Source organism: Coregonus lavaretus (genome assembly GCF_964263955.1).
Source record: "Coregonus lavaretus genome assembly, contig: HAP1_SCAFFOLD_497, whole genome shotgun sequence".
Classification (NCBI taxonomy): domain Eukaryota; kingdom Metazoa; phylum Chordata; class Actinopteri; order Salmoniformes; family Salmonidae; genus Coregonus; species Coregonus lavaretus.
This window is the reverse complement of record NW_028157881.1, coordinates 77,501-100,000: the sequence shown is the minus strand read 5'-3', so window position 1 is coordinate 100,000 and position 22,500 is coordinate 77,501. Positions and strand designations below refer to the sequence as shown.

At 50.7% G+C, this 22,500-nt stretch overlaps 2 protein-coding genes across 2 annotated transcripts; both read left to right on the top strand.

Moving 5' to 3' along the window:
* Positions 1 to 112: 112 nt before the first annotated feature.
* Positions 113 to 736, top strand: LOC311124746 (histone H1-like; the record flags this gene model as incomplete). Its single annotated transcript, XM_084198848.1, has 1 exon — positions 113 to 736. One exon carries the CDS (start codon positions 113 to 115, stop codon positions 734 to 736), a length of 624 nt encoding a protein of 207 aa, XP_084054974.1.
* A 17,186-nt stretch (positions 737 to 17,922) lies between these two features.
* On the top strand, positions 17,923 to 18,309 carry LOC311124758 (histone H2A; the record flags this gene model as incomplete). The annotated part of the gene is made up of 1 exon (XM_084198859.1): positions 17,923 to 18,309. One exon carries the CDS (start codon positions 17,923 to 17,925, stop codon positions 18,307 to 18,309), a length of 387 nt encoding a protein of 128 aa, XP_084054985.1.
* Between the last annotated feature and the right edge of the window lie 4,191 nt (positions 18,310 to 22,500).

Here is a 22,500-nt window from a genome sequence, read left to right as displayed (position 1 = left end):
GGCCAGCCCCCTGCTCGGTGTGGAGCTTCAATAGCGCAGAACAGCGTCTACAGCAAACTACTCCTCGCAGACCGTGTGTGTGTGTGTGTACCGGACCAAACGACAGACAGACATGGCAGAAGTCGCACCAGCACCCGCCGCCGCCGCGCCGGCAAAGGCACCCAAGAAGAAGGCAGCAGCCAAGGCCAAGAAAGCGGGACCCAGCGTAGGCGAGCTCATCGTCAAGGCTGTGACCGCTTCCAAGGAGAGGAGCGGCGTGTCCCTGGCCGCACTCAAGAAGACGCTGGCGGCAGGCGGCTACGACGTGGAGAAGAACAACTCCCGCGTCAAGATCGCAGTCAAGAGCCTCGTCACCAAGGGTACCCTGGTCCAGACCAAGGGCACCGGTGCATCCGGCTCCTTCAAGCTCAACAAGAAAGCCGTCGAGGCGAAGAAGCCCGCCAAGAAAGCCGCAGTCCCCAAAGTAAAGAAGGTGGCCGCCAAGAAGCCCGCCGCGGCGAAGAAGCCCAAGAAGGTAGCAGCCAAGAAGGCCGTCGCCGCAAAGAAGTCCCCCAAGAAGGCCAAGAAGCCCGCTACACCCAAAAAGGCCGCCAAGAGCCCCAAGAAGGTGAAGAAGCCCGCCGCAGCGGCCAAGAAGGCAGCCAAGAGCCCCAAGAAGGCTACAAAGGCAGCCAAGCCCAAAGCCGCCAAGCCCAAGGCAGCCAAGGCCAAGAAGGCAGCCCCCAAGAAGAAGTAAACCTATTACAAACAGTGTTCTACTCGATACATGTTGTACCACAAAAGGCTCTTTTAAGAGCCACCCACCTCTTTCCATAGAAAGCGCATTGATTTCCATGTACTACCTGTCGTGGAAAAGAAATTACGCACACTAGGCTACTTTTACGCACACAACATTGTCCCACTCTGGGTGTGTGCGAAGGGAGAGGCATATAATAGAGGGCCAAAATGGCTCAGAAATTCGACCTCACGAGTGCACCCTCACCAGCCATTTTTATATATGAGCCACTGGGCTATTCCCGTTCAGAGGCAGGCTGCTGTGATGTGTTACAAGTGCCATGTAATAACAATAACAATACTATAGTGGCTTCGAATTGAAACTCACGAGTGCACCCTCAACAGCCATTTTTATATATGAGCCACTGGGCTATTCCCGTTCAGAGGCAGGCTGCTGTGATGTGTTACAAGTGCCATGTAATAACAATAACAATACTATAGTGGCTTCGATTTCAAACTCAAGAGTGCACCCTCACCAGCTGTTTGTTTCCCATTTGGAGAGAAATAATGTGTGGATGTCATTTCGGACATTTTGGCGCTCACGCGAAATGACACAAAGTAACAAAGTCGGAGGGAAACAAAGTAGCCTCTCACTCGCTGCCTGTGGGTGGGAACCGGCTTAGGGCTGTCTGTCTGTCCATCTGTCTGTCCCTCGCTCCAATTGGATAAGGCCACACCGGCCCGGTGGCCAATCGTTGCCTCTTGTGGCGAGGTATATGTACGGCTCTCGAAGTGGCGAGCGGCTCATTCAGACTTTCTGTGACTTTCTCAAGCTACCAATATGAGCGGAAGAGGCAAAACCGGAGGCAAGGCCAGGGCGAAGGCAAAGACCCGTTCATCCCGTGCTGGCCTCCAGTTCCCCGTGGGCCGTGTGCACAGGCTGCTGCGCAAAGGCAACTACGCCGAGCGTGTGGGCGCTGGCGCACCAGTCTACCTGGCCGCCGTACTCGAGTACCTGACTGCTGAGATCCTGGAGTTGGCCGGCAACGCTGCCCGTGACAACAAGAAGACTCGTATCATCCCCCGTCACCTGCAACTGGCCGTCCGTAACGACGAGGAGCTGAACAAACTGCTCGGCGGTGTGACCATCGCTCAGGGTGGTGTGCTGCCCAACATCCAGGCAGTCCTACTCCCCAAGAAGACCGAGAAGGCAGTCAAAGCCAAGTAAATTCGCTACTGCGACTTCAACTTGACTACTCAACCCCCAAAGGCTCTTTTAAGAGCCAACCACCTAGCTCTCCAAAAGCGCAAAGTACCTTTCTATGACCGCAATACATTGAGTGGGTGTATACACAACTATTTCGACATTCTGTGCCCACATGAGGCCTTGCATGAACAACAACACCTACTTGGCCTCATTTGCCATAGCAGGCTAGCATTAGATGATACGTGCCTATAAGCTGTCACTCTTGACTTTGGCGACTATTATTGCGCGTAAAGGGCCGGCGGCGTCCTATTGCGCGCGCACCGGGAGTTTGAGTTTTGGAGAGGCCGGGCCTCCCGTCCAATGGCCAACGGAGGAGGCCTGCGAAACGGGCCAATCGGGGTGGTGGGGAGATGGTGTCCAATCAGCAGGCGCCACTGCCGGCTTTATAAACTTCACATAGGCATTTCGAGGCTATACTCCCGACTGTCAGAGCAGCGCCATGGCCAGAACCAAGCAAACCGCTCGCAAATCCACCGGTGGCAAAGCCCCCAGGAAGCAGCTCGCCACTAAGGCTGCTCGCAAGAGTGCCCCGGCCACCGGCGGTGTGAAGAAGCCTCACCGTTACAGGCCCGGCACCGTGGCTCTGAGAGAGATCCGTCGTTACCAGAAGTCCACTGAGCTACTCATCCGCAAGCTGCCCTTCCAGCGCCTGGTGCGAGAAATCGCCCAGGACTTCAAGACCGACCTGCGCTTCCAGAGCTCCGCCGTGATGGCCCTACAGGAGGCTAGCGAGGCTTACCTGGTCGGCCTGTTCGAGGACACCAACCTGTGCGCCATCCACGCCAAGCGGGTGACCATCATGCCCAAGGACATCCAGCTGGCCCGCCGTATTCGCGGAGAGCGCGCATAAATGAGGATGACCTGAACTCGAATATCCCCCAAAGGCTCTTTTAAGAGCCACCTCCATATTTCCATCAAAAAGGCACAATTGTTCCATGTATACACGCACCTCTACATTAGCCACCATGTATGTTGTTCACTAACACGTCTAAAAGCTACGTATTGCACCTTTTTAGTTGCCTGAAGTCTAGCTTCAATGTTTGTGTGTGTGTATATACACAACCATCTGGCATCATCCACTTCCTTTGAACTATATAGTAACACAGTAAAATGCTTTACAAAGGAGGGGAAAAAGAAACGAGTGATAATATAGGCCGAATAGTAACAAGAATTGTGTTCAGATGAATAATTGACACTATTAGTTGTGTGTAATAATAGCCTTGCATGCAGTCCAGAAAAAACATTGCATGCCAACTTACTTTGAAAGTCCCATGTTGCAGTGCTGCTGAGAGACTCATGCAGAGGCCCAAACTTTACAATGGAGCACGGAGGCCATCTTGTGGTTAAATGTGGGTACTGCACCTCATGGTGAGTCCCTTTCAGCATTTGCTCTTTAGGCCAGCGTTTCCCAAACGCGGTCCTGGGGTCCACAAGGGGTGCGCGTTTTGCGTTTTGCCCTAGCACTCCACAACTGATTCTAATACTCCCAGCTTGATGATGATGAGTTGATTATTTGAATCAGCTGTGTAGTGCTAGGGCAAAAACTCCCAAAATGTGGCCCGAGTTTGGGAAACCCTGCTTTAGGCTAATACTAGCCTATTAGGATGACTTGGTTCGATCGCTTTAATGGCAACTGCTGAACTCTGGTTTCACTAATTACTTGTCCCAGGTCACCATTATGAATCCAATAGCAAAACAAATGTTTCAAAATAGCTCAATAGTGAAAAAAGGCCAGGAAATGATGGGTTCTCAGCAATATTTCACCAACAACCAATCACTATTCACGCATAGACATTAGGATCATCAACAAATATTCCTAAGTCATACTACAAAAGGGTTGTAACGAAATGGATTTGTCTGTTCAATGCAAGTTCAACGTCAAAGAAAAAGTGCATCACCACAACAAACGTGTCTTTAGATACACTGTAAAAAATGACTTTGTGGAATGTACTCAAGCTATTACAGTCAACAAAAGCACACGTCATATTGTTGAGTAGATCTTTTTGCTTGTTTTTATGAGTAGATAAGCTTGAGTAAGTTGAGTTGATGTGGTCCAATACATTGAGTAAAGATGATAGAGACGTAAAAAGGATTATATTACGTTGATTCGACTCAAATAGACATTGTGTTATTTTACCTGAATGATTCATCCTATTATGTATTTAGACCAACTTACTTTGGATTCACTCAATCACATCCCTTAAGAGAAAAGGTATCCGGACACCGGGAATCCATTTATTTAAACATCAACGGTTTGCAAAACATCTGTTATTATGAGTTGACAAATTACGTAATTGCAATCAACACTGCAGGTAAATCATGATTGCTGCAGGTAGGCAACACCGTAGAAATAGGAACTACAACACTAACAACAAGTGACATTTACTCCTGATGTACTGACTGACCTGTTGCAACCTCTACAACCACTGTGCTTATTATTTGACCCTGCTGGTCATCTATGAACGTTTGAACATCTTGGAGAAAAATGTGTGAAACCACTGCCTATATGAGGAGCTGTCGTTGTTTGTTTTATTACCACATACTTATGGAAATTGCACCGGTTGAGAGATGATGGCTCTCTTGTGCCTACGGTGAAGGGTACTTCTGATCCAGCAGGTGGTGCTAAGATCCCTCCCTATATGACTTGAATGATGAGTTGATTTATTCCTTATAGCTCCTAATGATTTTAAGGCCAGTGTTGGCAAACATTACTTGTGCTCCAGCAGGTGGCCATGACATCCCTCCCTATATGACTTGACTGACCAGTTAGTTGATGGACTCCTTATAGCTCCTAAATTTAATGATTTTAAGGCCAGTGTTGGCAAACATGACTTCTGCTCCAGCAGGTGGCCATGAAATCCCCCCCTATATGACTTGACTGACCAGGTAGTTGATGGACTCCTTATAGCTCTTAATGATCTCAAGTGTCTGTGTTTTTATGTGGTTAGGAGTTTTGCTCACTGCGTGTCCCCCTTCCATTTCAGTGTTTCCCAACTCCAGCGGTAGAGTAGGCTACCCCCAACAGGACCCATTTTTCTTGTAGGCCTGGACAGCCACAGCTGATTGAACAACCTGTCACCTAAATTACCAAGTCCTCAATGAGTAGAATCAGGTGCAACAACAACAACAACAACAACAACAACAACAACAATATGAGGAGAGGGACACAGTGTACTAGCTGATCTCCCAGTTGTCACAGTTTGGCCTTGTGTTCCACATAGCCTATATCAGTATTTGAGTATGTTTCCCGCGCACGTTAGTTGCTTTCACGTCATCTTTGAAATCGCTCCTCCCTAGTCCCCTAGAACGAGCGCCCTCCCCTTTGCAACGCCTCCGAACATATAACAGAGGCGCGCTTTCTGTGCCGCCGGCCTCAATCAGGTCGACCAAACGCAGATAATAGCGCACCGCGCACCGGCGCTGAAATCATTCATTCACTTGAACTCAACTAGCGAACACACCATGTCCGGAAGAGGCAAAGGCGGCAAGGGACTCGGAAAAGGAGGCGCCAAGCGTCACCGCAAAGTTCTCCGCGATAACATCCAGGGAATCACCAAACCCGCTATCCGCCGTCTGGCTCGCCGCGGCGGCGTGAAGCGTATTTCCGGTCTGATCTACGAGGAGACCCGCGGTGTCCTGAAGGTGTTCCTGGAGAACGTGATCCGTGACGCAGTCACCTACACCGAGCACGCCAAGAGGAAGACCGTTACCGCCATGGACGTGGTCTACGCTCTGAAACGTCAGGGACGCACCCTGTACGGTTTCGGCGGTTAAACCCACTCTCTTCGGAACCTCAACACCCCGACTCGAACCCAAAGGCTCTTTTAAGAGCCACCCACATCCGCTTAAAATGGGCCCATTCCATGTAGTGTTATATATAACAACAAATGTTTAGTATGCAATTTAGTAAGAAAGTATGAGCCACTTCGAGTGGACAGGGAGTATTAATTAGAGGATTCTAATGTCCCGTCCACTTTTAGCGCACAGAGGGAGGCCTATATCTGACAGTGGCAAAGTGTAAGAACGTTATTATTTTGGGTCAAGCAATAGTGGAATTTGGACAACATAAAGCCACCACGAGTCGGTAGACGTGGCTCGAAAAGAGGGGGACAGCGCGCACACACACACACACACAGTCCAAAATGGGAGCCCTATGTCTGACGGTGCCAAAGTGGGCAATTCTATCACCAGCATTATTTGGCACAACAATCGTGCCATTTGGACACCTATTAAAGCCCCCCTTTTGAAACACACAATTCCCCATCGGTCACAGAGCATAGGCTATAGAGAGGAGGGAGGGAGGGAGGGAGGGAGGGAGGGAGGGAGGGAGGGAGGGAGGGAGGGAGGGAGGGAGCAAGCAAGCAGGGGAGTGTCTACGGCCGCTGACTTTGCTTAGCTTCCTCTTCATAAGACGGGTAAGCGCCCTTCACCCCCTCATTCGTTTCTGAGAAGCAACGAGACATCATCATGCCCGAGCCAGCAAAGTCAGCGCCCAAGAAGGGCTCCAAGAAAGCCGTCACCAAGACCGCAGGGAAGGGCGGCAAGAAGCGCAGAAAGTCCAGGAAGGAGAGTTACGCCATCTACGTGTACAAAGTCCTGAAGCAGGTCCACCCCGACACCGGCATCTCCTCCAAGGCCATGGGAATCATGAACTCCTTCGTGAACGACATCTTCGAGCGTATCGCCGGAGAGTCCTCTCGCCTGGCCCACTACAACAAGCGTTCTACCATCACCTCCAGGGAGATCCAGACCGCGGTGCGCCTGCTGCTCCCCGGTGAACTTGCCAAACACGCCGTGTCCGAGGGCACCAAGGCCGTAACCAAGTACACCAGCTCCAAGTAAACAGCGCATTTGGACTGCTCTACTAACCCAAAGGCTCTTTTAAGAGCCACCCACTCTGTCAGTAAAAAAAGCAATTCCATCGCCACCGAATGAATGCGTAGGTAGGCTGCGTTACATTGTATCATTGTTTAATGGGCGGCGCGCGCCGCCTCGGAGAGCGGCTACATTGTATCATTGTTTAATGGGCGGCGCGCGCCGGCTCAGAGAGCGGCTACATTGTATCATTTGCCTTTTTTGGTGTCTTTGCGCGCTGAATAGTAACCCATGTTTGTCGGGCTCTATTCCAGGTGAAGGCAATGTAAAATGGCACCATTTGACAAAGGGTGTAAATAAATAAATCAAAAAGGCAGTCTGTTGGGTTTGATTGGAAATAAATTCCCTTTATCGTCTAATGAGCAGATAGTCATTTTGAGTTGACTTCCTGAATCGGTAGGACACGGATGGAGTGAATGGATGCTCCATCATTGGACTATACCCTAATGATGTGAACGAGAATGATGATGGCAAGAATAAAAAGGTGGTGAATAATATGAATGTATATTTTTTATATATATATATATATATATGAACGTAGCCCTTTTGGCCTACAGGTCATTTCCGGTCAAGGTCACATCATCCATATAGTCCCCTGTAGCTCAGTTGGTAGAGCACAGCGCTTGCAACGCCAGGGTTGCGGGTTCGTTTCCCACGGGGGGCCAGTATGAAAATGTACGCACTCACTTACCTGTAAGTGGCTCTGGTTCTATATCGTGGAGCTCCGCCCCATAGGGGAGCTATGCTCCTAGTGGTTTACCCTCTGCCCTAAGGCAGATGCAGCCTGAAGCAAAATTATGCACACACCTACAGCCAATAGGAGTACAGGTGTCCCTATATAAGGAACCCCGTTCCCTCAATCTGCCTCCCATTATCTTCAGCGACTGGACTAGAATTGAAGAAGCCATAGAAGACTCAGGAAGATCTCGTCGTTGATATCCAGCCATCAACGTCTTCCTACAATGAGCACACCTAGCTTATCCAAGGTAAGCATTTAACAAAAGCTCTTTTCAGAGCTCAATGTCGCTGTTCCCCTTGGCGGCTGTCGACCCCCCCCGACACTGTTTCGTGGGTTGAGAGGCACAGCACGCCAGGGACAGCTTCATCAATCCCCCACTATGCGCCAGCTGCGCCCTCCTTTTTTGAAGGAGTGGAAGCAGCATTGGGCATTTTTAGGGAGGATATTCCTCTTGAGGATGTGCTATCAGTGTTAGTCTCAGCTGAGGCATCATCTGAGGGCACTGACTCAGGAGATGACAGGGCTATTGGGGAAGAAATGAATATTCTATTGGAACAATTCATTACACTGACCCAGATGTTTAACACCCCTTTTCCTTCGGGAAATTGTGAGGTCATTACATCCCTGGATGATGACGCCACAGCCTCTCTGTGCCTGAATTCTCAGGTCTCATTGAGTGGGCTGCTAAACAGCGGGAGATTAAGCTGCCCCCCATTCCCTCCAACCCGGAAGTGGATATGAGGAAGGGCGGCCGTTACTCTCGCTACAGCTTGGCGTCAGACGGCGGCCTCCAGCAGCAAGGGAGCGGGCCTCGCCCCCCCCCTGCAGCGCCAGAGGTGCCGGCGAGAGAGGTCATTAAAGCGTCATCCTGGCATCACCCGAAGGGCGGCCAGAAGAGACGCCGTTTATGACAGGCGAGGGGGAGAGAACGGAAGACGGCACAGCGCCTGCTGTGACCGAGCCCACTGTCCCCCCCCACTCTACCGTTGAGTGTATGGAGGAGAATGTTTTTTGTTGATGTGTGTAATAAAGAGTTGGCTCTACTTGACACTGTCAAGAAAGAGCCCCCTTTTCCATAATACATCCGAGAGCGTTCGACCTTCCTCACTCTCGCTCTCTCTCTTACCACTATGAGTGCAGCTCAGCCCACCATGGTGCGTTGCTGAATGCACACATAAGGCAGGTATATAAAAGGTATTAAGTGTACCTTATAGGACCTCACTTTACAGACTCCTAGGAGTGCCGTAGTGAGTGTCTCACATAGCAGGCTGCAGTCTCAGCCAGATAATGGCATGATGACGCGACCGCTATCCGGGACGGCGCTCTGTCTCAGGCTAACGCCTCAGTCAGTGCAGTTCAGACCCGTGCTGCGTTCACGGAGGGCCTGATTACTACGGTTACGGGCGTAACCACGTATCGGCGCCCCCGTTTCTCTCAGAACGCGCTGATAATAACCACATTGGGGGTGGCGCACTATCACAGACTAAGGTCTCTGTTAGTACGACCCAGACCCATGCTGCGTTCAAGAAGGGCCCGATTACCACGGTCACGAAGGTGCCCAGTGTATCGGCGCCCCCACCTTTTCCTGAACGCGCCCAGGCTCACCACACTGAGTGTAGTTCAGCCCACCAGGGGTGCAGAGCTGAACGCACACAGGAGGTGAAAGGAGGAATAATACCTAGACGCCGTCTTGGTTTATCTCAAAGAGAACTCACATTACAGACTCCAAGGAGTACTGTAGTGAGTGCCTCTCATAGCAGGCTGCAGTCTCAGTCAGGAGACATGATGACGCAGCCGCTAGTTGGGGATGGCGCACTATCGCAGACTAAGGTCTCGGTTAGTGCGATTCAGACCCATGCTGCGTTCACGGAGGGCCCGATTACCACGGTGACGAAGTTTCCCAGTGTATCGGCGCCCCCACTTCTTCTGAACGCGCTAATACTCACCACACTGAGCGTAGTTCAGCCCACCAGAGGTGCAGAGCTGAACGCACACAGGAGGTGAAGGGAGGAAAGATACCAAGACACCGTCTTGGCTTATCTCAGGATACCTCACATTCAGCAGGCAGCTGTCTCTGTCCCAATGTGACATGAAGACGCAGCCGCTAGCCGGGAATGACGCCTTGCTGCAGGCTAATGCCTCAGTCAGCGCAGATCAGACCCGTGCGACGTTCACGGAGAGCGGGAATACCAGGGTTACAGGTATAACCAAGGTATGGACGCCTCCGAATTATTCTGAACGTGTCAATGCCCATGGCTATGAGCGCAGCTCACCACATATTGAGTGTGTCGTTGAACAGTCGCCTAAGACCAGTAAAGAGGCATTGTGGCACCACCGTGTGGTGTCAGTCAGAGATCACACCTTTCAGATTCTATTGAATTCTGTAAAGGATGAGTCTCATGTTAAGCGGCAGTCTCAGTCAGACAATGACATGATGACGCAATCGCTTTCCGGGCAGAGCGCTCTGTCTCAGGCCAGTACCTCAGACAGCGCAGTTCAGACCCGTGCTGCGTTCCTGGAGGGCAAGATTACTGGAGTTACGGTCGTAACCAACGTATCAAAGCCCCCGACTCACCCAGAACGAGCTGACGTATCCTCTCCCTTTCAAGGGGGGCCCGACTTGGGCTATTCCACCAACCCAGTGCTGGGGAATAGCGGCGGCGAGGGCCATAGAGGAATACAGGTCCTTCCTACTGGACGCACCACAGCTTCGTGCGCACCCGCTGTCTCTGCATTGCTGGCAGTGGCGTCGAAGCTGTACCCTCTCACGCTGGCTAGAACAGACGTTAGAGAAGGGTTATGCCCTCCAATTCCATCGGACCCCACCCCCGTTCAAGGGAGTGGTGGAAACGGTGATGAAAACGCCAGACAAAGTAGCCGCTCTGAGATCAGAGATTACGGAACTTTTGGCGAAGGAGGCGGTCACAGTAGTTCCCCGAGAGCAAAGGAACAAGGGGCTTTACTCGCCCTATTTCCTAGTGCCAAAAAAAGACGGGGGGAGTGAGGCCGATTTTGGATTTACGCATTCTCAACGAGAGCATAACCAAACGGCCCTTCCGAATGCTGACGACAAAACGCCTACTGGAATGTGTTCAGAAGGGAGATTTTTGTACAAGCATAGACCTAAAGGACGCGTACTTTCATGTGCCGATACAATCGCGCCACAGAAAGTTTCTGCGGTTCGCCTTTCAAGGGGTGGCGTACGAGTTCACGAGGATGCCGTTTGGGTACGCCCTGGCACCTCGAACGTTTTCCAAATGTGTGGAGGCGGCATTGGAACCGCTGCGTCGTCAAGGGATAAGGCTATTAGCCTACCTAGACGACCTGCTGATTCTCGCCCCGTCAGCAGAGCTGGCGTTCACACACACGACACAGACAGTGATTCATCTCACGCGTCTGGGGTTTGCTGTGAATTGGAAAAAGAGCGCACCCTGGCCCAGTCATCAGATTGTCTACCTGGGACTACAGCTAGACACTGTAATGATGAGGGCGCGAATTTCGGACCCTCGAAGGGCAGCATTGTTACTAGCCCTGAGGAAGTGTCGTCCGAATCACACAGTAACGGCGCTATCGATCATGTCACTTTTGGGTCTCATGTCGGCAGCCCACTCTGTGGTCCCGCTAGGGCTTCTGCACATGCGCAAAGCACAGCGGTGGTTCGCCCAACTAAGACTAGACCCAGTGCGTCAACGTCATCGGTTGGTGGTGGTTCCTCTCTCGCTAAGAGCAGACCTGGACTATTGGCGGAACCCGTGCGTTCTCACGCACGGAGTCCCGATGGGCAAGGTGTCATCCTACATTCCAGTGTTTACAGATGCCTCTCTGACTGGATGGGGAGGGACATGTCAGTCTCAAGCGATAGGAGGTGCATGGCCTCAATCAGGTCGTCACATCAACCTCCTAGAGTTGGAAACGGTGCGACTGGTCTTGACCCACTTCGCGTCTACCCTTCGGGGTCGCGATGTGTTGGTCTGGTCAGACAACCGAACCACAGTAGCTCACATAAACCGCCAGGGAGGGGTCAGGTCTCCTGCCCTTCATCGGGCGGCAGTGGAATTGTGGCTGTGGGCTCACAAGCACCTTCGCTCGTTGAGAGCAGCACACATTCCGGGCTACTTGAACGTAGGGGCAGACCTCATGTCAAGAGGGGGTCCTCGAGACGACGAGTGGTGTCTGCACCCGGACATTGTTCTACAGATTTGGGAACAATTCGGGAGAGCCGAGGTGGACCTGTTCGCGTCACGTGTGAACGCGCAGTGTCCCCTATGGTTCTCTCTGAGAAACCAGGACGAACCGCCATAGACGCATTCGCGCACTACCTGTGGCCGAAAGTTCTCCTGTATGCATTCCCTCCGCTGTCTTGCATTCTCCCACTGCTAGCCAGGGTGAGGTCAGAGGAGCTGTCAGTGATACTGATAGCGCCCGATCGCCCGGGGGCTCCGTGGTTTGCAGAGATGAGTCAGATGTTGATTGCGCCACCCTGGCCAATTCCACATCAACGAGACGCGTTGACTCAGGCGGGAGGCTCGATAGGGCAATGGCCCATAATCGGCCAACCACTGAAGGCTTGGTTCCTGAATGGGACAGGTTAAAGCGCCGTGGGTTGTCTGATGCAGTGATCAGAACAATACAGGGCGCAAGAGCCGGTTCCACTTCTAGGGTGTATACCAGCAGATGGAACGTTTTCTCACGATGGTGTGATACACAGGACGTGGACCCCATGAGCTGTCAGGTAGAGAGTGTGCTCTCATTCCTACAGTCTATGTTTGATAAGCAGAAATCGCCCTCCACTATTCGAGTGTTTGCAGCGGCAATTTCAGCTGGTCATGAAGGTTTTAACGGAAAAAGTGTTTTCAGTCACCCTTTAGTGAAACGTTTCCTATTGGGAACGCAAAGGCTTAGGCCAAGACCTAGAGCTACGCTGCCCAAGTGGGATTTGGCATTGGTTCTCGAAGCGCTATGTAAGTCGCCGTTCGAGCCATTGAATCAAATACCCCTCAAGATGCTGTCTATCAAGACGGCGCTGTTGCTCACCTTGACTACTGCTAAACGAGTCAGCGATTTGTGTGCACTGTCGACGAGACCCGACTGCCTTGCCATTAATGGCGATTTGAGCAGAGCGGTGTTACGTCCTAACCCGGCATTTGTGCCGAAGGTTATTAACAGTGCATATAGATCGCAGATCGTGGAATTGTGGGCTTTTCATCCCCCTCCCCATGGGGAGAGGAGTGAGGAAAAGCTTCACTGTCTGTGTCCAGTACGCGCTTTGGCGTGTTACGTTAGGCGCACAGCGGCGGTTAGGTCATCGCCTCAGCTGTTTGTGTGTCACGGTGCGGCTGCATTGGGTAGACCACTTTCAAAACAGCGTTTGTCTCATTGGCTTTGTGAAGGCATTGAGACGGCGTACGAGGCGGCGGGGCAACAACCGCCTCAGGGTATTAGAGCGCACTCCACTCGTGGAGTAGCAGCTTCTACTGCTCTTTTCAGAGGAACAGAGGTAGAGGATATTTGTAGAGCAGCGTCATGGTCGACACCGTCTCCTTTTATCCGTTTCTATCTGTTGGATATGTCTTCTAACTCTTTGGCTCGGTCTGTACTCAGCGTGGCTGAAGGGAGATCATGAGCAGAATAGAGAAAGAAAGCAGGATTGTGAATAAGTTCATAAGTCCGCTTTTATTAGAAGTAACATATTATGGACATGTTTTCTAACTCTTTTGTTCGATCGAATTTCAGCAGAGCTGAAAGGCGTTCTTGAGCTAGAAAAGGAGGACAGAGCAGGACCTTGGACAGGTTCCAATCAGGTCCGCTCTGGTTAGGAAGACTTATGTCAAGAATAAGCCTTTTAAACTCCAATCTCGATTGCACTCAGCACAGCTGAAGGGGAATCTTGAGGTAGAGGAGGGAGAAGCAGGATGATAGACTGGTCTCTATCAGGTCCGCTTCGGATGAAGAGCATATTCTGTGGCATGTCTCCTGGCTGACAGTGTCAGCATATAGAAACATGTATTGAGTGGACAGAATGTGAGGTCATCTATCTGAGGTTCAGTTTAGTATGACTGGTATATTTTGTTCCATAGAATATTGAGGCACGGCTATCTGCTAGTCAGATTAGCACGGCGTCTATTCTATTGATCTGCCCAATAGCCATTGACATTGTCATTGAGCTAGATGGGGCGGGTCTATAACCGATGACGCGGTATATTGTGACGCCCTGATGGGTTTTTAGTCGCAGTACTGCGGGAATTGGTTGCAGCCATTGCTGGGCTTGACCTTTTCATTTTTTAATGGGAAGTGTTAGGCTCGGCAGGGAGTACATTTTGGAGCGTTTCGCTCCGCCTTAAACCACTAGGAGCATAGCTCCCCTATGGGGCGGAGCTCCACGATATAGAACGATTAGTTACCGGAGTGTAACTCCAGTTCTATGAGTGGAGCGGAGCCCCATAGGACTTAAGGCCCTACCGACCCTCTCTAGTCTCGCTGAAGATAATATCTCGGGAGGCAGATTGAGGGAACGGGGTTCCTTATATAGGGACACCTGTACTCCTATTGGCTGTAGGTGTGTGCATAATTTTGCTTCAGGCTGCATCTGCCTTAGGGCAGAGGGTAAACCACTAGGAGCATAGCTCCCCTATGGGGCTCCGCTCCACTCATAGAACTGGAGTTACACTCCGGTAACTAATCGATAAGAGCGTCTGCTACATGACTCAAAATGTCCACGTAGTGTATTTTCCTTCCTACTACACTCACGAGGCAACAGGATAAAAGGCAGTGGCTTCCACGTGACAAAGTGGGGATATGAATGTGTCTGTAGGCCAAGTCACAGTATAACACAGTGAAGGAGTTAGTGAGTGTGATAGTCGTTGGAGCAGTAGTGGATTCCAATGAGAGAGAGAGAGAGAGTGAGAGAGAGACTGAGTGAGTGAGAGAGAGAGAGAGAGAGAGAGAGAGAGAGAGAGAGTGAGAGAGAGAGAGAGTGTGAGTGAGTGAGTGAGTGAGTGAGTGAGTGAGAGAGAGAGAGAGAGAGAGAGAGTGTGAGTGAGTGAGTGAGAGAGTGAGTGAGTGAGTGAGTGAGTGAGTGAGTGAGAGAGAGAGAGAGAGAGAGAGAGAGAGAGAGTGAGAGAGAGAGAGAGTGTGAGTGAGTGAGTGAGTGAGTGAGTGAGTGAGTGAGTGAGTGAGAGAGAGAGAGAGACTGAGTGAGTGAGTGAGAGAGAGAGAGACTGAGTGAGTGAGAGAGAGAGTGTGAGTGAGTGAGAGAGAGAGAGAGAGAGAGAGAGAGAGTGTGAGTGAGTGAGAGAGAGAGTGTGAGTGAGTGAGTGAGAGAGAGAGAGAGAGTGTGAGTGAGAGTGTGAGTGAGTGAGAGAGAGAGAGAGAGAGAGAGAGAGAGAGTGTGAGTGAGTGAGTGAGTGAGTGAGAGAGAGAGTGTGAGTGAGTGAGTGAGAGAGAGAGAGAGTGTGAGTGAGTGAGAGAGAGAGTGTGAGTGAGTGAGAGAGAGAGAGAGAGAGAGAGAGAGAGTGTGAGTGAGTGAGAGAGAGAGTGTGAGTGAGTGAGTGAGAGAGAGAGAGAGTGTGAGTGAGTGAGAGAGAGAGTGTGAGTGAGTGAGTGAGAGAGAGAGAGAGTGTGAGTGAGTGAGAGAGAGAGTGTGAGTGAGTGAGAGAGAGAGAGAGAGAGTGTGAGTGAGTGAGTGAGTGAGAGAGAGAGAGAGAGAGAGAGAGAGACTCTGAGACTGAGAGAGAGAGACTATACAACAGGGAAAAGAAAAGAGGCCGCAATCAGCCTTCTGACCCGCATGCACCTGCTGGGACTCTTCTCCCAGTCCAACCACATATGCAGCCCTTGTCCCACTTGGGGAGAGAGAGAGAGAGAGAGAGAGAGAGTGTGAGTGAGTGAGTGAGAGAGAGAGAGAGAGAGAGTGAGAGACTCCCTCTATCGAGGCCTATATCAACGCGCCATAGCCCATGGGGCGCCAGCCTCCATAGCGCCAGCCAGACACCAAGACCCACAGACACAAAGACCGAGCCGAGTCACGCTGCGGAGTCAAGCAGGTGAACAATATATTAGTAGAGACAGCCAACCTACCTACCTACCTACCTACCTACCTACCTACCTACCAGAAGGGAGGGGAAGACAACACACAATCTCACTGTGTAGAAATAGTAGCCTACAAATACAACAACAACACACACACTGCCAGTGCACAAAAAGTACTAATACACACACAGTGCAAGTAAGCATGTCGTAGGACAGTTTATACCATGTGGATCCTGTACATACGACGAATACAACTTGAAACTTGAAGTACAACTCTCGTCTCAGCCAGGCCTCACAGGTGTATGTGTTTTAAGGTCCCCAAAAGAGCACTTCTTTAAAACACCCTGGACCACAACAGGGGACCCCAAACCATTTGATTCCCTTGCCAGACATCTCGGCTCACTACACAACAAGTGCTGCTGGCAATCGGATGCACTTTTAGCCCATTTAGGAGACAAATAGCACAGGAAAACCAGTGCGCACCGCTCCACCCGACAGTCCAACGTTGAGATTTTGAGCGAGTCGCAACAAAATGCACGGCCCTTCCGCGGCCCACATGACTTTATTCTGAACGGAGACAAGTCTGCTCGCTGGGCCGTTCGCTTTTGGAGCAAAAACACGGCTCCGTCGGTGACTTTTGGGCCGATATAGGCGAACAGAAAACACAAGTGAAAGAGCATTTGGCCAGCCCAGAGAAGCCGAGCTGGTTGGCTTGAGTCTACATGGTTCTCATGTCGCGTTTAAGGCCAGCCCCCTGCTCGGTGTGGAGCTTCAATAGCGCAGAACAGCGTCTACAGCAAACTACTCCTCGCAGACCGTGTGTGTGTGTGTGTACCGGACCAAACGACAGACAGACATGGCAGAAGTCGCACCAGCACCCGCCGCCGCCGCGCCGGCAAAGGCACCCAAGAAGAAGGCAGCAGCCAAGGCCAAGAAAGCGGGACCCAGCGTAGGCGAGCTCATCGTCAAGGCTGTGACCGCTTCCAAGGAGAGGAGCGGCGTGTCCCTGGCCGCACTCAAGAAGACGCTGGCGGCAGGCGGCTACGACGTGGAGAAGAACAACTCCCGCGTCAAGATCGCAGTCAAGAGCCTCGTCACCAAGGGTACCCTGGTCCAGACCAAGGGCACCGGTGCATCCGGCTCCTTCAAGCTCAACAAGAAAGCCGTCGAGGCGAAGAAGCCCGCCAAGAAAGCCGCAGTCCCCAAAGTAAAGAAGGTGGCCGCCAAGAAGCCCGCCGCGGCGAAGAAGCCCAAGAAGGTAGCAGCCAAGAAGGCCGTCGCCGCAAAGAAGTCCCCCAAGAAGGCCAAGAAGCCCGCTACACCCAAAAAGGCCGCCAAGAGCCCCAAGAAGGTGAAGAAGCCCGCCGCAGCGGCCAAGAAGGCAGCCAAGAGCCCCAAGAAGGCTACAAAGGCAGCCAAGCCCAAAGCCGCCAAGCCCAAGGCAGCCAAGGCCAAGAAGGCAGCCCCCAAGAAGAAGTAAACCTATTACAAACAGTGTTCTACTCGATACATGTTGTACCACAAAAGGCTCTTTTAAGAGCCACCCACCTCTTTCCATAGAAAGCGCATTGATTTCCATGTACTACCTGTCGTGGAAAAGAAATTACGCACACTAGGCTACTTTTACGCACACAACATTGTCCCACTCTGGGTGTGTGCGAAGGGAGAGGCATATAATAGAGGGCCAAAATGGCTCAGAAATTCGACCTCACGAGTGCACCCTCACCAGCCATTTTTATATATGAGCCACTGGGCTATTCCCGTTCAGAGGCAGGCTGCTGTGATGTGTTACAAGTGCCATGTAATAACAATAACAATACTATAGTGGCTTCGAATTGAAACTCACGAGTGCACCCTCAACAGCCATTTTTATATATGAGCCACTGGGCTATTCCCGTTCAGAGGCAGGGTGCTGTGATGTGTTACAAGTGCCATGTAATAACAATAACAATACTATAGTGGCTTCGATTTCAAACTCAAGAGTGCACCCTCACCAGCTGTTTGTTTCCCATTTGGAGAGAAATAATGTGTGGATGTCATTTCGGACATTTTGGCGCTCACGCGAAATGACACAAAGTAACAAAGTCGGAGGGAAACAAAGTAGCCTCTCACTCGCTGCCTGTGGGTGGGAACCGGCTTAGGGCTGTCTGTCTGTCCATCTGTCTGTCCCTCGCTCCAATTGGATAAGGCCACACCGGCCCGGTGGCCAATCGTTGCCTCTTGTGGCGAGGTATATGTACGGCTCTCGAAGTGGCGAGCGGCTCATTCAGACTTTCTGTGACTTTCTCAAGCTACCAATATGAGCGGAAGAGGCAAAACCGGAGGCAAGGCCAGGGCGAAGGCAAAGACCCGTTCATCCCGTGCTGGCCTCCAGTTCCCCGTGGGCCGTGTGCACAGGCTGCTGCGCAAAGGCAACTACGCCGAGCGTGTGGGCGCTGGCGCACCAGTCTACCTGGCCGCCGTACTCGAGTACCTGACTGCTGAGATCCTGGAGTTGGCCGGCAACGCTGCCCGTGACAACAAGAAGACTCGTATCATCCCCCGTCACCTGCAACTGGCCGTCCGTAACGACGAGGAGCTGAACAAACTGCTCGGCGGTGTGACCATCGCTCAGGGTGGTGTGCTGCCCAACATCCAGGCAGTCCTACTCCCCAAGAAGACCGAGAAGGCAGTCAAAGCCAAGTAAATTCGCTACTGCGACTTCAACTTGACTACTCAACCCCCAAAGGCTCTTTTAAGAGCCAACCACCTAGCTCTCCAAAAGCGCAAAGTACCTTTCTATGACCGCAATACATTGAGTGGGTGTATACACAACTATTTCGACATTCTGTGCCCACATGAGGCCTTGCATGAACAACAACACCTACTTGGCCTCATTTGCCATAGCAGGCTAGCATTAGATGATACGTGCCTATAAGCTGTCACTCTTGACTTTGGCGACTATTATTGCGCGTAAAGGGCCGGCGGCGTCCTATTGCGCGCGCACCGGGAGTTTGAGTTTTGGAGAGGCCGGGCCTCCCGTCCAATGGCCAACGGAGGAGGCCTGCGAAACGGGCCAATCGGGGTGGTGGGGAGATGGTGTCCAATCAGCAGGCGCCACTGCCGGCTTTATAAACTTCACATAGGCATTTCGAGGCTATACTCCCGACTGTCAGAGCAGCGCCATGGCCAGAACCAAGCAAACCGCTCGCAAATCCACCGGTGGCAAAGCCCCCAGGAAGCAGCTCGCCACTAAGGCTGCTCGCAAGAGTGCCCCGGCCACCGGCGGTGTGAAGAAGCCTCACCGTTACAGGCCCGGCACCGTGGCTCTGAGAGAGATCCGTCGTTACCAGAAGTCCACTGAGCTACTCATCCGCAAGCTGCCCTTCCAGCGCCTGGTGCGAGAAATCGCCCAGGACTTCAAGACCGACCTGCGCTTCCAGAGCTCCGCCGTGATGGCCCTACAGGAGGCTAGCGAGGCTTACCTGGTCGGCCTGTTCGAGGACACCAACCTGTGCGCCATCCACGCCAAGCGGGTGACCATCATGCCCAAGGACATCCAGCTGGCCCGCCGTATTCGCGGAGAGCGCGCATAAATGAGGATGACCTGAACTCGAATATCCCCCAAAGGCTCTTTTAAGAGCCACCTCCATATTTCCATCAAAAAGGCACAATTGTTCCATGTATACACGCACCTCTACATTAGCCACCATGTATGTTGTTCACTAACACGTCTAAAAGCTACGTATTGCACCTTTTTAGTTGCCTGAAGTCTAGCTTCAATGTTTGTGTGTGTGTATATACACAACCATCTGGCATCATCCACTTCCTTTGAACTATATAGTAACACAGTAAAATGCTTTACAAAGGAGGGGAAAAAGAAACGAGTGATAATATAGGCCGAATAGTAACAAGAATTGTGTTCAGATGAATAATTGACACTATTAGTTGTGTGTAATAATAGCCTTGCATGCAGTCCAGAAAAAACATTGCATGCCAACTTACTTTGAAAGTCCCATGTTGCAGTGCTGCTGAGAGACTCATGCAGAGGCCCAAACTTTACAATGGAGCACGGAGGCCATCTTGTGGTTAAATGTGGGTACTGCACCTCATGGTGAGTCCCTTTCAGCATTTGCTCTTTAGGCCAGCGTTTCCCAAACGCGGTCCTGGGGTCCACAAGGGGTGCGCGTTTTGCGTTTTGCCCTAGCACTCCACAACTGATTCTAATACTCCCAGCTTGATGATGATGAGTTGATTATTTGAATCAGCTGTGTAGTGCTAGGGCAAAAACTCCCAAAATGTGGCCCGAGTTTGGGAAACCCTGCTTTAGGCTAATACTAGCCTATTAGGATGACTTGGTTCGATCGCTTTAATGGCAACTGCTGAACTCTGGTTTCACTAATTACTTGTCCCAGGTCACCATTATGAATCCAATAGCAAAACAAATGTTTCAAAATAGCTCAATAGTGAAAAAAGGCCAGGAAATGATGGGTTCTCAGCAATATTTCACCAACAACCAATCACTATTCACGCATAGACATTAGGATCATCAACAAATATTCCTAAGTCATACTACAAAAGGGTTGTAACGAAATGGATTTGTCTGTTCAATGCAAGTTCAACGTCAAAGAAAAAGTGCATCACCACAACAAACGTGTCTTTAGATACACTGTAAAAAATGACTTTGTGGAATGTACTCAAGCTATTACAGTCAACAAAAGCACACGTCATATTGTTGAGTAGATCTTTTTGCTTGTTTTTATGAGTAGATAAGCTTGAGTAAGTTGAGTTGATGTGGTCCAATACATTGAGTAAAGATGATAGAGACGTAAAAAGGATTATATTACGTTGATTCGACTCAAATAGACATTGTGTTATTTTACCTGAATGATTCATCCTATTATGTATTTAGACCAACTTACTTTGGATTCACTCAATCACATCCCTTAAGAGAAAAGGTATCCGGACACCGGGAATCCATTTATTTAAACATCAACGGTTTGCAAAACATCTGTTATTATGAGTTGACAAATTACGTAATTGCAATCAACACTGCAGGTAAATCATGATTGCTGCAGGTAGGCAACACCGTAGAAATAGGAACTACAACACTAACAACAAGTGACATTTACTCCTGATGTACTGACTGACCTGTTGCAACCTCTACAACCACTGTGCTTATTATTTGACCCTGCTGGTCATCTATGAACGTTTGAACATCTTGGAGAAAAATGTGTGAAACCACTGCCTATATGAGGAGCTGTCGTTGTTTGTTTTATTACCACATACTTATGGAAATTGCACCGGTTGAGAGATGATGGCTCTCTTGTGCCTACGGTGAAGGGTACTTCTGATCCAGCAGGTGGTGCTAAGATCCCTCCCTATATGACTTGAATGATGAGTTGATTTATTCCTTATAGCTCCTAATGATTTTAAGGCCAGTGTTGGCAAACATTACTTGTGCTCCAGCAGGTGGCCATGACATCCCTCCCTATATGACTTGACTGACCAGTTAGTTGATGGACTCCTTATAGCTCCTAAATTTAATGATTTTAAGGCCAGTGTTGGCAAACATGACTTCTGCTCCAGCAGGTGGCCATGAAATCCCCCCCTATATGACTTGACTGACCAGGTAGTTGATGGACTCCTTATAGCTCTTAATGATCTCAAGTGTCTGTGTTTTTATGTGGTTAGGAGTTTTGCTCACTGCGTGTCCCCCTTCCATTTCAGTGTTTCCCAACTCCAGCGGTAGAGTAGGCTACCCCCAACAGGACCCATTTTTCTTGTAGGCCTGGACAGCCACAGCTGATTGAACAACCTGTCACCTAAATTACCAAGTCCTCAATGAGTAGAATCAGGTGCAACAACAACAACAACAACAACAACAACAACAACAATATGAGGAGAGGGACACAGTGTACTAGCTGATCTCCCAGTTGTCACAGTTTGGCCTTGTGTTCCACATAGCCTATATCAGTATTTGAGTATGTTTCCCGCGCACGTTAGTTGCTTTCACGTCATCTTTGAAATCGCTCCTCCCTAGTCCCCTAGAACGAGCGCCCTCCCCTTTGCAACGCCTCCGAACATATAACAGAGGCGCGCTTTCTGTGCCGCCGGCCTCAATCAGGTCGACCAAACGCAGATAATAGCGCACCGCGCACCGGCGCTGAAATCATTCATTCACTTGAACTCAACTAGCGAACACACCATGTCCGGAAGAGGCAAAGGCGGCAAGGGACTCGGAAAAGGAGGCGCCAAGCGTCACCGCAAAGTTCTCCGCGATAACATCCAGGGAATCACCAAACCCGCTATCCGCCGTCTGGCTCGCCGCGGCGGCGTGAAGCGTATTTCCGGTCTGATCTACGAGGAGACCCGCGGTGTCCTGAAGGTGTTCCTGGAGAACGTGATCCGTGACGCAGTCACCTACACCGAGCACGCCAAGAGGAAGACCGTTACCGCCATGGACGTGGTCTACGCTCTGAAACGTCAGGGACGCACCCTGTACGGTTTCGGCGGTTAAACCCACTCTCTTCGGAACCTCAACACCCCGACTCGAACCCAAAGGCTCTTTTAAGAGCCACCCACATCCGCTTAAAATGGGCCCATTCCATGTAGTGTTATATATAACAACAAATGTTTAGTATGCAATTTAGTAAGAAAGTATGAGCCACTTCGAGTGGACAGGGAGTATTAATTAGAGGATTCTAATGTCCCGTCCACTTTTAGCGCACAGAGGGAGGCCTATATCTGACAGTGGCAAAGTGTAAGAACGTTATTATTTTGGGTCAAGCAATAGTGGAATTTGGACAACATAAAGCCACCACGAGTCGGTAGACGTGGCTCGAAAAGAGGGGGACAGCGCGCACACACACACACACACAGTCCAAAATGGGAGCCC